We start from the raw sequence: 14979 nt of genomic DNA on the forward strand, positions 1-14979 counted from the left end.
GTTTTTATGTCTCCCTAAAAGTTTCTCTATTGTTATAATGATCCTTCTGTTAATGATATTTTCATGCTATTTTAAGATTATTATTGAATCAATATAGATTTTATTAAGAAATAATTTATATGTCATGGATATTAAAACCCAAGAGGTTATTAACACAGAAAAGTGTTATTGCACAATGGTGATACAATATGTGGATTTAAGAATGTAATAAAAGTCTTTTTACAATTACATGCAGAACTTTATGTTTGTTCTTTAATTTGTTGTTAAAACATCCATCCATCCTTTTTCTATACTGCTTATCTGTTAAGGGGGGGGGGGGGGGGGGCTGTAGCCTATCCCAGCTCACATTGGGTGAGAGGTGGGGTTCCCCCTGGATGAGTCGCCATTCCATTGCAGGGCGATCCAGAGCAATTAGGGGCAATTATCTTGCTCACGGATACTTAGACATGGTCACAGAGATGTGTGAGGATTGAACCAGCAACCCTTCAGTTGCTGGATGGCAACTCTTCCTCCGAGCCATGCTGCCCTGTGTTAAAAGATGCACTTGTATACGAAGTTTACCGCAATAAAAAAGAATCTTCAGACAGAGACCACATTGAGGCCACAGGTTTGGAAACAGCTTGTTTGACACTTAAACTTGGTGCAATTTCAACATGAAATAAAGTTTGCCTTTTGAACCCCATCATAAAACTTAAATATGAAATTTTATTTTCTATGTACTTATGTGCTATTGAGTTAATATAGCTAAAAGAACAACTACGATAAAATAAGAGTATTGTGCTATCATTATATTATCAAACAAGAAATAGGAGAGGATACTGTCAGCTTACAATATGTAGAAAAATAATGAAAATTCTATATGTACATATTAGGTTTATACAATTCTACATGAGTTTAAATATGATTGGTTTTATTACTGTGTGTTCCTGTCATATAGAAAGTTTACGTATTTAAATCAAGCTTTCATAAAAGGCGTATGGCATCATGAAGGCTACAGTGAAACAATGGTGTGAGTATTCAATTACGAATTTATTTTCCTGAAATGTCATTCATACATGTGGAGTTCACTTGTAATATTTCCGCTTCGAGCGCAGTATATTTCACAGTAATACTGTGCTAAAGTTGCTTTTATAAATTGGAAGGAGAGTCGTACATAGTAAGTAATCTAGTTGTATACATAAGTGTACCGGTTCAGTGAATTTCACTACAGTGCCCATAAAAAATAAAACTTGGGATGTAAAGACGTCATATTTTGCTTCTTTTACACTTAATGTGTCATTAAAGATACATTTTCACGTTAGTAAAGTGGGCCAATTTAATCCAAAGAATTATTGAAGTAGTACATTCACAAACATCTTTTGTTTGTTATCATCAGAGGGCCTATTTTAATCAAAGTACATTTCAATTTTAATTGGTTAAACTCGAATAAATGAACTGATTTTGTAAGGCTTCTCTATTTTACATGACAAACTTCCACACAAGTTTTTTTTTTTTACATAACTAGGATGAAATAACATACCCATTTAAAAAGAAAAGGATATCTGAAATTGCATGTAATTCCTTGATTATGTGTCTTTATATTCATCAGACAGGACCTCCACCTCTTGTGTTTCATACTCATACATTCCATGTTGTTGAGCCCAAGCAGTGCAGTACTGCTCTCACATGGTCAAAAGTGGAATTGCTCCCAAACTTAGAATCAGAGACTCGATAGATTCTCCTCTGAGAGTTCCATCCATCCATTTCCTATACCGCTTATCCATTAGGGTCGCAGGGGGCTGGAGCCTGTCCTGACCGTGGGCAAGAGGCGGGGTCCCCACTGGATGGGTCGCCAGTCCGTCGCAGGCCCAACAAGGAGGGGCTCAGTATCTTGTTCAAGGATACTTCGACATGGTCACCTGGGGAAGTGAGAATCAAAGCCACGCTACCTCTGAGTCATGCTGTCCCTCCCCTGAGATTTCAATACATTCAATGTTATTTATTCAACCTCAACTGACTGGTTTCACCTCTCTTATGTTTACTTTTCTAAATCCTGACAAAACTTCACGCATGGAAAATCACAAGTCACCCACTCCACCCCATCTTACAGAGTCATGCACGTGGGAAAGAAACCGAGTGACCTTGTTTTCAACAGTTTGTAGGAGTAAAAGTTGAAGTTGGTTTCTCAAGTTGAAATTCATGCTGACAACACTTGCTCTCATCTAAATCGCAGGATATTCTGTATGATTTTGAACAGTGTATTTCTCAAATGTGATGTTTCTCCATTGTATGGGGGTGTTGGGGGGGGGGGGGATGGTTGTGCCAAAGCCTCAACGAGCAAGTCAAAAACTATCTTGATGTTTTCAGGCTAAGGCTTGGGTACCAGGCACAGCCATGGGGCCCCAGAAGCTCCAGTCTTACTGTGTGTGTGAATTATTTTGTGCCTGTTTGATTAAGAATTCTGCTCTGGTAAGAACAATATCAAGTGAAACTGTAAAGTTGTTAGAGCTGAGACTGGTGTATCACTGAATTTGTGTTTGATCAAGTATAACAGAATATAAGGCTGTGCTGAACTAATATAGAAAACCTAAATTGCCAGAACTCATTTTTACTCTTAGGCCCCCAGGGCTGTTTAATTAAATATACTATTATTATTTTAAAATTTCCTCTCTTTAATCATAATGTAATGACTGAGTGAGTGGGTGAGTGAGTGAGTTAGTTCAGGTTTTTAGTTTGCTTTTATTTCTTTGCTTTTATTATTTCAATGAAGCAAGAAGGTTCTGGGTTTGAATACCAGCTCGGACACAGGATCTTTCTGTGTGAGTCTCCATGTTCTCCCTGTTCCTGTGTGGGTTCTCTCTGGTACTCCAGCTTCCTCCCACAGTCCAAAGACATCAAGAGGGGACGAGGCTGATTGATACTCTAAATTGACTGTAGGTGTGACTGTGAGTGTGAATGGTTGTCTGTCTCTATGTGTTGGCCCTGTGATGGACTGGTGACCTGTCCAGGGTGAACCCCATCTTTCACCTGAAGGGATAGGCTCTAGAAGGCTCTAGACAATGGATGGATGGACTTGGTGGTGTCATCATGGCTGTAAACTCTGTTTTGTTTTCTGTGACTTTTAGAGTGACCGCTTTTGTTTACTTTAATTCCTGTTTTTATTTATGGCCTAGTTTCCCTGCAAAGCACTTTGTTTTGTAATGTGCTGTACAAATTAAGTTTTATTACTATTATATCTGAAAACCATCACAGACGTGCAAAAAATAAAATCCTGGTGACGGCCAGCTTGTTTGTTCCTTTGTTTTTGACTGCAGTGTATTGTGTAAGAGGGGGATGGAAACATCTGGCCTCCTGCAGCTGTCAGGTGTGTACCTGCTCCATCCAGCAGGGGGCAGTACGCGCTAACGCACGACTCGCTCAGCGTCTCCTATGAAAGTCAGGAAACTGATTTTTTTCTTAGTGGCTAGTGCAGATTTGTATCGCTGTGAAGGGTCGCTCTTCGCCCTCGATTATTTATGCTTCCTTTTTTTCCGTTTATGACAGCATATCGGTGGTGTTGGTGTATTGTACATGTTTTGCTACGTTCAGTGACAGTGGGAAGAATCATCTTCGACGTGGACGTGGTCAGTTGGCGTGTCCCGACTCGAAGTGACGCCTGTGCAGTCCTATGATTCCTACTAAACAATTTTGCACTGGCCCATTTTTCAAGAAATCAACATTTTATCGCTCATTTTAGTCAGATCACGACCGTTTTACACCTTCGTTGGAAGTTGAAGAAGACAACTGGGGGTTCAAGATGTCTGTAGCGGGCTTGAAGAAGCAGTTTTATAAAGCCAGCCAGGTTTGCAAAACTTTTCACTTTGCTAGCAACTGTCATGCACCGTTAGCGGCTAGCCTCATTTAGCATAAGTAGCTAACAAGATGTAGTTCCCCAATGTTGATAAACGCCGAATGTGGCTACATAAGGAAGCTAACGAAGAGGCTAATATGCTTCTGTGTTTTGAGACGTTGGTTTTAGTTTATACTTCTCTAGCTTTGTGTTAATGTTGTCCGAAAGCTAAATGGTTAACCTCAGCTATTATTATTATTATTGTTATTATTTTTTATTATAAGTAGTAGTTTCATTATCGTTATTATTGTATTAATGCTTTGTGTTACTTCGCTAGTGTACTTTTAGGTGACCGTATAGCAAGCAGTGCACATTCAAGAGGTACATGTGGTAAAGATTAGCTGTCTGCTCTAGAAACTCTGGGTGACTCATGGCTCTGAAAATAAAATTAAAGACATGACATTTGAAGTCGTGCAACATTTAATCATGGAAGTGAAGTAGCTTGAACGTGACATTTAACTAACTGTCTTCTCTGAGGTCAATGACCCACTTACCTATTTTCCAGCTGTTTTGTGTTTATCATGTGAGATGAATATGCAGAACAGCTGGGGGGGGGGGGGGGTTCTGAACTACTACAGACATATCTGTGCTGCTTACCTTGAATGTGGAAGAAGTTACACACACTGGTGTGAATGTGTTTAATCTGGTTGTGCTTTCTCTGTCATGGGCGGGGTGGCAGAGAAAGATTTTTGAGTCTTTTTTTTTTTTTCCTCTCTACCCTTGCTGAGCTAAGCAGGAAAGACATTTGGTTTCTGCCCCAACTTCCTGTCAGGAACAGATCCCTGATGGTTTCATTTTGAGAATAAAAACAAACAGGGTCTGTAAGCTTTTATGAAAAAAGATAACAAAGGTGTTCCATGGAAGTGTTGCAGAGAAGGAGGTGGAAGTTTGTGCTTCTCCATTATTTCACTGCATTGCAGCTGTTTATCCTGCCAGAACTCCATAAGAGGCAATAACAGATGACATAGTTTGGTTTGCTACGCTGGAGGCTTGCAGGAAGTTGGTCTTTGGAGTCAGTACCCTACAGCTCACATCTCCATATTTTTCTCTCTTTTGCTCCCACCCAACCCATTGCTGCTCTTTTTAAACACCTCCTCTTACTTCTAAGCTGACATGTCACACAGCCAGGCCACCAGGTCTCTAACAAAATCTCACTTATAGAAGTCCTACATGTGCCAGAGAAGGTCAGTCCTCAACAAAATATTGTTTGGTTTATTATTTTTGAAAATCTCTTGCTTCAGTTCATTAGGCTAATAAATGGTACATTACACAGTTTTATTTTAGGCAGACACAATGGGCACACTGTAGAATCTAAACCTCCACCAAGGCCAGTCTTAAAAAAAAGGTGCAGTTTTTGGTTTTGTTTCATTTTTCTGCGTTAAAAAGATTTGCCACAGAATGTTTGGCTTCTTCATTGGCTCATATGTTACACCCCTGGACCAAGTTTCATCAAAATATACTGAAGGACTAAAAAGGCAAACATAGGAGAAAACCTGACCTCCTTGGCAGAGGGAATTCTTTTGAGCTGTGGTTAGCTGAGCATATTCAAAAATGGGCTGCAACTAAAGGATACTGATTAGTCTTTGAAAAACACTAGCGTCCGTCACAATATCCTAAGGCCCAATTTTTGTCAGTAAATCTAATATCAACTCTAGCAGTCAAACTAGTCAAGTCAATTTTATTTGTGTAGCATCAAATCCCAACAAAAGTTATTTCCTGACACTTTACAGGTAGAGCAGGTCCAGTACCAAACTCCTTCAATGAATTTACACCCAACAATTCTCCATCAGCAGCACATCCTGCAACAGCGGCGACAAAAACCTTCCTTTTAACAGGCAGGAACGTCGTGCAGATTCAGGCTCAATGGGGACGGCCATCTGCTTTGGGTTGTTGGGAGGAAAGAGAGCAGAAGAGGGGGACAGAGACAAAGACAGATAATGGAGGAAGACAGATATACAGAAGGAAAGAGAGGGACAGAGAGAAAGAGAGAGACAAAGGAGGGAGACAATGATGGACAGACGGGGACGTGTAGTCTCCTCAAGCAGCAACTAGTTCTGCATGATTTATCAAGTCATATTGCTACTTTTTTGTACATTATTATGGTATTATAAACAAATGTTATCATGAGTGTACTTTCTTAGTTATCAAGAGAAATGTACACATATTCCTTACAATTTTTGAAATATGTATTTCTCAGCTCAAACATAGTTAAAGTAGCTTCCAAAAATTTAAAAAGAAACATTTAACGGCACTGTTTTCAAAATAACAATATTTTACAAAATTAAACAGCAATAACAAAACATGTTTAAAAAAAATGTATAACTTTTAAAAAAATGTATTGTTATTTGATTTGCAAAGGCTGCCATTGTGATTAGGAGATGATCATTTGTGTGGCAGTCACACAGAGAAAGGCAGTAAATCCTTATTATAGACAACTCATATACTGAATGCGTTTTTTTTTTTTTTTTTAATTTAATTTCTTGAAAAGTACCTCAGACCATAAATTGAACTGATCAAATTTATTGTCACTCTAGCCAGATGTGTGTAGCTGCTGGGGCAAAAAATGGACACCTAAAGCTAAATGTGGCTTAAGTAAGGTTTTCCGCTGGTGGTTGTATTGGTATACCCTTGTATGACTGGGTTAGAATCACAGCACAAGCTTCTTCAAAACACTCACTCCTGTGTAGCAACACGTTCGTTCTATCAGTGGAGATTAGATCACAGATCAGAGGGTTAGGTGCAGAGTTCATGTTGGATTGGTTTGTGTGTGTGTGTGTGTGTGTGTGTGTGTGTGTGTGTGTTGGTACGTTTGAGAAGCAGTACGATAAGATTAGATATTACTTTATTATTACTTTATTAGTCCCATGACAGGGAAGCTCACAATGTTGCAGCAGCGAATTGGATAGATTAACAATATAAATAACTTAAGTAGAAAGTAATAAAAATATAAGCAATATACAAGAATTAGACAAACAACAACAACAACAAAATTTTCATGAAGTACGTATGTAGGTGTGCTAGACGACTTTCATCTCTAGAAACAAGCTTTGTCTAGGGTTTAATTGTTTATTTTATTCCATGTTCCATGTTATTGGCTTTAATGAACATACACACTACAGCTAGTAGTGTGTTTGGGTTTTTTGTATTAAAGAGTGGATATCTCTCCCAGAGGAAAAACAAGTTAGTGTTCATCTTGTTGCTTATTTAGCGTCAAGACCTCTCTTCAAATCAATTTTCCCTACCTCTTAATCTTCAAGCTCTCTAAAGGTCTTTAATTTAGCGTCATGATAATCAACTCACTGTAAACTAACATTCAGATTTCATTATGGTGAAGAGGTAGTTGCTTCACTCTGTTCCAGCTGTGTATCTTGTGGTCACTCCTTTGCTGACATTTTAGTTTCGGCCTCTTAAATCTTGTGTGCATGTAAATCGAAATGTTTCACTGATAAGAAGACAAAATGCAACAGGGCTTGACAGATTAGTCTCACTGTTTACTGGCTTGTCAGTCAAATGGAAAAGTGCCATGCCTCATCTGAAGTGAATGTATTATCCCTCCTATGAATACTTGCTAGGCAGTTTAAGATGCAGCATGAGATACATTTACAAAATGTTAGGAGCGCAGACAACAAACGTCTTCCCTCTGAGGTAAAGAGTGAAATGGTGAGTGGGCGGAGGGTTGAAGCAGTATCTTAACTTGTGACCTGAACTGCTCGAGGCTCCCTGTCACAGTGTCTACACACTGCAGAGATATTACAGCCAGAAGATCCCAGACACGTCAGTAAACCTCTTAGTAGCTGCTGAGGTGCTGGCAGAACCACATTTTGTTTCCTTCTCTGTCTGTTGGAATTACATGGAGGGATGTTCCAGGAAATTGATGAACACTTCATGTCTAAAATGTCTGACTGAACTTCATGACCCGTCTAGTCACGACTAAGTAGTTTGATAAGAATTGACTTTGAAGATACTGGCGTTTCAAGTGATGGCCAAAGGTTTCTAACTGTCGTTTGTGAATATGAGTCATTTTCCTGGTGCACGATCACACAGGTGAAACTCTAATTCTAAGACTCTGGTATGTCTCATAAACAGAAACAGGGGGGACCCCAGCTGAAAGAGTCAAGGATTGCTCCTAATTGTTCACCCATGTGCAGTATCGATCAGATCTTCCAGCTTTACAGGCTAAATTTGTTCTAAACCGTGACAGGAATGTCTAACGGTTAATGTGTGTAGTGTTAAAAACTAGTAACAATGCCACAACAAGATGTTCAGGTACACCGGAAGCATTTTTGCATTTAAAAAAAAAAGCATTTATAAATTACTTATCAGTCTCTCAGGGTCGTTCTTATAGGGAGTCATTTATTGTCCAGACAGCTCAAAATGCCCCCTTTGTTTATACTGTAGACAGAATGATTAAAAATTAACACAAGGCCCTGTTAAAACTTTCCTTAAAACTCTGTGCTAGTGAATGCAAAAGAGAAACCGTTTTCTGGCCTGACAAGAGAGAGAAGTGGTGGAGTCGATGTTGTTGCTGTAAAACAGCAAAAACTAGTCACTGTGCAAGTTGATCTGGCAACTAGTTTGTCTCTCACACCCCTCGGCTATCAGTGTCTCTTCTGGTAAATTCAGGTTCCGTTATCTTCCAGATACAGATTCTTTATTCAGCCGTCACTCTGTGTCTGACTGCTGGTATGTCGTAAAAGCAGTAGGATCCCTGCTCACAATTAAACCCCGTGTACATAAATATGTGTACATGGCACGCACAGAAAAGGCTCTGTTCTCTATCTCTTAGACTTTTAGAAACATGGCAAGAGAACACACATGGAAATACTTCAAATCAAATGTGTTTTCGTCCACTCAGAGTTTAGCCTATTTTGTCATTTTTGAATTAGAGGTATTATGGAGATAACTGGTGCAACATGTTTACTCCCGCAAAGAATTAGATGATTTTGCATCGTGTTACCTTTAACTCGGGATGGGTTGTGATTTTTACCGGTGTTACCAATCCCATCAATTTATGACACATGAGGAGCGTGCAGGATGAGTACACGCCACAAGTTTTGCTAAAAGGTTGACTCATTATAGGCTCCAGTAAAAGGTCACAGAAGAGGCACGCATGGCGGATTTTTGGGCAGCATGACATTGATTTGTACTCAATCCTTCCTCTGCTCTCCTTGTCTTTGCCTCTAGATGGTTAGTGAGAAAGTCGGAGGTGCAGAAGGGACAAAACTAGACGATGACTTCAGAGATTTGGAGCGGGTAAGACTCTTCAGTGGTTGTAAAAGAGAAACATCCTTGGCCAAAGCTGCAGGCCTGGGACATCTAGGGCCGGGTATCGGCAAGGACCTCACAATACGTGGGTCCCAGTAAGACACGTATTGTAATACTCAACATAATTAACTGATCCAGCTAAACTACAACGTGCTGTTTACCACCTTGGTAGTCTAGTCATTTGTCGTTATATTGACAACTTAACAAATGAATTGAGTAAAACTTTTTCATTCAAAATTTCCATTTTAAGGTATTACAGCAATATTTGTAAAGTAACACTGTTGCACCGGTAGGATTTTGTGACAATATATTGTCATACCATTGAGAACGACAGATAGAATAAAAAATAAAGCAACCTGCTCTGGTGTTGATTTTATTGTGCGTGACAACAGTGTTTGTAGGCACCGTAGCTTTGTTCATCATCATACAATAAATAGCAAGAATGTACTGTATATTGGCTTTACAAAACAATACTAGAGTTAATTACCAATCATTTAATGTGCATGAGCAAGCAACTGTCAGTAATGGTTAACTAAAAGAATGCTAAACTGTGACAGCAGTTGCTCTGTTGACCAGTTTTGTTTTAATTGTACTCTGTATTTTTGCAGAAAGTAGATGTCACCAGTAAAGCCGTAGTAGAGGTGATCTCCAAAACATCGGAGTACCTACAGCCCAACCCAGGTGAGAAGGAGGTCTGCTCACATGCATGGATTCAGTTCCATCTCTTCGGCTGAATTGAGTTTCCCCTTCTATCTTGCCCCCTCATCCCCAGCATCGAGGGCCAAACTGTCCATGTTGAACACCATGTCTAAAATCCGAGGTCAGGTGAAGAACCCAGGTTACCCTCAGGCCGAGGGCCTTCTAGGGGAATGTATGACCAAATATGGGCGAGACCTCGGAGAAGAGACCAACTTTGGTGAGATGTCTGTGTGTGTATAAGTGCACCTTTTTTCTGGCAGAAAATTGATGGCCGTATTTCAAAAACCCTCTCTGGTAGACTGCACCAGAGGGTCTTGTTTGTAGTTTTCCTTGAGCTAGTGATGTGTCTTTTTGGTTCAGGAGGAGCACTAGTAGATGTGGGAGAAGCCATGAAGAGGTTGGCAGAGGTGAAAGACTCGCTAGACATTGATGTCAAACAGAACTTTATTGACCCGTTACAAGGACTCTGTGACAAGGACCTCAGAGAGATACAGGTACAGGGATCACAGGTTCATCATTTTTGAGCAGGCTTAAAAAACTTCACCTATACTTAGATTAACTGTCTGCCATTGCAATCTCAGCACCACCTAAAGAAGCTGGAAGGTCGTCGCTTGGACTACGACTACAAGAAAAAGCGTCAGGGCAAGATCCCAGACGAGGACATCCGACAGGCCTTGGAGAAGTTTCACGAGTCAAAGGAAGTGGCTGAGAACAGCATGTACAACCTGCTGGAGACCGATGTGAGGATGTGTCTCTTACTCTTTAAATTTGTCTATCTGAAGATTAATTTCAAATAAATCCCTCAGACTAATTAGTTTTTACTTAGTCTAAAAATAAGGCACCGCTATATCATCTCCTCCTCTGCTGTGTCAGTGGATTGCCATGGTTGGTCTCCAGCATCCCAGCATTTGCCAACTTCGACTACAGCTGGAAGGGACAGTCACACTACATGCCTCAAATGAACCAACTAAAAATAACTCTTTCAACTTTAAAGGACTAAAATTATCAAGTAAAAAAACATCAACTGAATATCAGTGGGGCCTAAAGGTTGGCAGCTCTTCCCAATGTGACTGTATACGTGAACTCCACCATAATATGTTGAACATGTTGTGACTTGCTTCACCGTAAAACTCAACTTAGCTTCACGAAGGTAAAGTCAGGGCAAACATGCATACTGTTCTTACAGATGCCAAGTTTCTTGTTTAGCTCTGCAGATAAACAAGACGTCTTGAACTAGCAGTATTGGATTATTTTGATTAGGTTTAGCTGTTGGATGATTGCCTTGTACACAACTGTATATGAGGAGGCAAAAGGAGTGTTTGCATCTGAGGGCATGTGCATTTTACATGTGTTGATTGTGTTTGTGTAAAGTGAACTTGAGCTATTGAGGGGTGTGTTTTATGAGTTGATAATGGCATTATGACCTTTCCCACCGAGAGGATGCAGCTCTGTTATGCATTTCCTGTTATTCCTGTTCGCCTATTTGAAGAGAACACAATACCTACCATACATGCCTGAATCACAAATATTAGTGGACTACAAAATAAAGTTTTGACATAATGTCTCAACTTACTAGCAGTAGAGGAGTTTGAAGTGGAAGAACAAACAAGTAAAGTGACTATGAGAACAAGATTACAAATGGCAAAACCTAATTACCTAATTATAATTAATTATTATGTGTCTCCATGGTGCACTATGTGCCTTCATGTTGTTGCAGGCCTCTTTTGAAGCATCTTCATTATTATCCAGAATATGACACAGCTGAATCAATTGAAATGACTTGCTCACTAACATTGGTGTGTGTGTGCGTGTGTGTGTTGTAGATTGAGCAGGTGAGCCAGCTCTCATCTCTGGTGGAGTCCCAGCTGCAGTACCACAGACAGGCCGTGCAGGTGCTGGACGAGCTTTCCGACAAACTCAGAGACAGGTGAATGCCTTTTGAACAGAATGATTAACATAATTTTAGGGAAATGAATTACACTCAAATTACATGTGCAGTGATGTGGAGAGTGTAATTACTAAGGAGCAGTACAACCACCTGCTATGTCGGATTCAGAGAACTACTTTTGGTGCTGGAGTGCTCATGATGTCAGTAAATATTAGTTTGTTGTCACACCCGTTGTTCCAACAAAACCTCTGGAGTTAAATGTCTTCTCTGAGTTGTAACTTTCATGGTTATCATAGTTTTGATCTTGGACACATAATATTTTCGAAGCTGGACAGGAAAAAAAAAAGTAGATCATTTTGTGGTGCAAAATTGAAAATGGAAATCACGGTAATGTTTTTGTACAGGATGAACGAGGCCCAGTCACGACCGAGACGCGAATACACACCCAAACCCAAACCCATCTTTGACTTTGGAGACAACAACCACTCAAATGGTGGCTACTCGACCTCCATGGCTCCCCCACCTTCACGCAACTCAGGTAAGTTAATAGATAAAGTAACTGTTTGGAAAGGAATTCGATCATAAAACATAAATATTTCGTAGTATTTATGAAGTTAACAATTTAGCCATGTACTCTTCAGGAAAGTAACTTTTTTTTTCTTTTTTGTGTGCTTTACACTGTATTTTCAAAATGGTTGTGCAGCCAGCCAGTGAGAGCCTTTTCGGGAAATGCTCTTATTGTCCATCTTCCCCAGAGCCAGAAGAGTACGTAGTTCCCCTTCTCTTATCTATGTGTGTTCTTGAAAGGGCCGGTTAGCGTACCTTTGTCATAAGTGATCAAATACATTTTTCCCTGCACTGATCTAAGAAGAGTAGTGCATAACAATCACTAGGAAATATTTTAGAATAACGAGACAATGGGCAACATTCAAGAACCTCTTGTACCCACCAGTTTTGTTTCAATCACTCGTAGGAGCAATTATGAGAATTTACCAAATTCACCGATATTTTGCATTTTCTTGTAAATAAAAATAACGTGTGTGTTGCCTTTGTCTTTGACAACATTTTACATGAGAACATACATTTTTGAATCCAATAATCATGGTTATCAAGCTCACGGTTTGACTCAGCTGATGACTCCTCTCACCCGCCCGCAGACTTGACGGGAGAGCTCAGCATTACTGTCACCTGTGCTGTGTGAGCACGGTGATGAATCTGGTTATTAGGCTGTAAAATGGACTACGAGATACAGGATTTAATTCGTAAATATGTCCGTGTGAGCACGGGCCTATTGGCTTAAGTGCCACCAGCAGAGTAACAACAGCAGGGGGATAATGAGGCAGACCACTGTGCATCCAGAAATACTGCCTGATGACACTGAAACGTGGTTGTCATGCATGTGAATGTACATTAGAGGCATTAATGCTTTGTCGTCACGTGTCCCTGCCAGTCAAGTGGCTACCCAGAGGTGAATCCGTATCAGCACCTGATAGTTACATTCCCGATACACCATGTATCCTCCCATCCCTCTGTGTCCATGGTGTCCTCTTGGTCCCTCGTGCTTCATTCATAGATCTTGCTGTAGTGGGACAACACCAGCTGAGATAGCGATCACAGCAAAAGACACTTTTCTCATTCTTTGGCAGCAACTTTCTCTACCACTACATAGTCTCTATTTATCTGTTTCGAAGAGAAAGAACTCAGTTTCACATAACACGAATTTCCTCCTTTTCTTTATTGTTTTCTGTGCCATTTTCATGAATGAAAGTGGCCTGCAACTATGATGGACGGCTGGCCTTATATGGTCTGCTCAGGAATGGGTGTTTACAAGCATTTCCTTGCAAGTGTTTGAGAAATCTGACGTGACACACTCAGCTCCACCTCACGCAGACAGTACAAGCAATTTCAAGTCAAAAAAGGAAATCTATTTGCTTGAGGCCTGTTGTCATTTAGTTTTAGCTACACAGCTGGAACTGCTTTCTTGAATAGAGTGGTATGCTAACCTTCCCTTCCACACCCATTCATTGCGCTAAGCTCCCTAGCATTGCCTGTCTGTGCTGGTCTCTGTTTGAAAGACAAAGGTGTCTACTTGTCTGGCTCTGGGGAGGATGTTAAAGTGTGTTTCCAAAAGGTGACATTTTCCTTAAGATAATGAAATATGCAGATTTTCTCTTGTCATTCTGGAAGCCTCGCAGCAGGGTGTCATCAGATATGGGAAAAGGAGCTGCCTTCCCAGAGTTCTAACAACAACAAGGCATTCAGCTGTTCCTACAAACACAAGACAGACTGACATAAATTAAACAGAGAAAAGGTCCCACAGTGCCAACAGGATTGCTCAAGGCCTGCAACCAATCTGCCCACATCTGAGCAGAAATATGTGAAAAACATTCAGTATGCTTTAATTTTTCCTCTCTGGTTGAGAGACCTTGTAAACAGCGTTATGCACTGAACTCTCTCCAACTGACCTTGTTCCTCTTTCCTGTGACATCATCAGAACCGTCATTTCACTTGGCCAGATTGTCTTTTCGGAAGCACAGATTGTGTGAGTCACCGATTGTGTGGAGCATGATTTCTTTGTTGGTTTTTTTTTTTTTTTTGTGTGGTCTTGAAACAGTCCAGCTTGCTTCTACGGCTTCATGTGCGAAATGTCGGAAGTGGGACGCAAGTTACTTCTCACAGGTCCAAAAAATACTTGGCGGTGTGTGGTTCACAAGCATGTATATGTTGAGGGAAGATCCACATCCTAGATTCCAAACTACCTTTTTTATTTGAGGATTTGATACTCAAATGGCCACAGTTACGATTTGTCATGTATTTTTATTTTGTGTATCAGTCTGGTGGAAGCTGCTGGAAGTTACTCATAATTCTGACTGATGATTTTTGACGTTGGCACCATCTGTGTCATCATCCATCATGTACAAGCAGTGATGGAACTGATGCTTCAGTCCATACACTCTAAGATGCTTCACTGAGACATGTGAGCATCACATGTCATGTCTGCCTCTAACTCTGTCGTGTATTAACTTAGATGATGTGAGTTTGTGGCTTCTTCATGCTATAACATATTTCATTAATACCAAACAATCCAACATTAACAAGCAGGTTTGCAGTGGTTTGAGATTTTCACGAAGAAAATTACCAGAAAGTGTCAGTCTCACTGTATCAGAGTAAATATTACACAAAGCAGTATTACCATTTAAGTAGTAACACATTTCTTTTGCACTGTATGTGTTCATCTGTAATTTATGTTTCTGTGTTA

General features: G+C 40.1%; 1 protein-coding gene across 1 annotated transcript in view; it reads left to right on the forward strand.

The window, feature by feature from the left end:
- Nucleotides 1-3418: 3418 nt before the first annotated feature.
- Nucleotides 3419-14979, forward strand: part of sh3gl1b (SH3-domain GRB2-like 1b) — a 15182-nt gene continuing 3621 nt past the window's right edge. The window contains exons 1-8 of the mRNA XM_086224183.1: nt 3419-3820; nt 9053-9121; nt 9742-9814; nt 9906-10049; nt 10193-10326; nt 10414-10572; nt 11656-11759; nt 12125-12258. Coding sequence (XP_086080309.1) covers nt 3776-3820; nt 9053-9121; nt 9742-9814; nt 9906-10049; nt 10193-10326; nt 10414-10572; nt 11656-11759; nt 12125-12258 — 862 coding nt within the window. The 5' untranslated portion in view covers nt 3419-3775. The remainder of the gene's footprint in view (nt 3821-9052; nt 9122-9741; nt 9815-9905; nt 10050-10192; nt 10327-10413; nt 10573-11655; nt 11760-12124; nt 12259-14979) is intronic.

This window comes from Aulostomus chinensis, chromosome 14 (assembly GCF_037954235.1).
Source record: "Aulostomus chinensis isolate RoL2024-O1b breed Wild chromosome 14, RoL_Achi_v1.0, whole genome shotgun sequence".
Taxonomy (NCBI): Eukaryota; Metazoa; Chordata; class Actinopteri; order Syngnathiformes; family Aulostomidae; genus Aulostomus; species Aulostomus chinensis.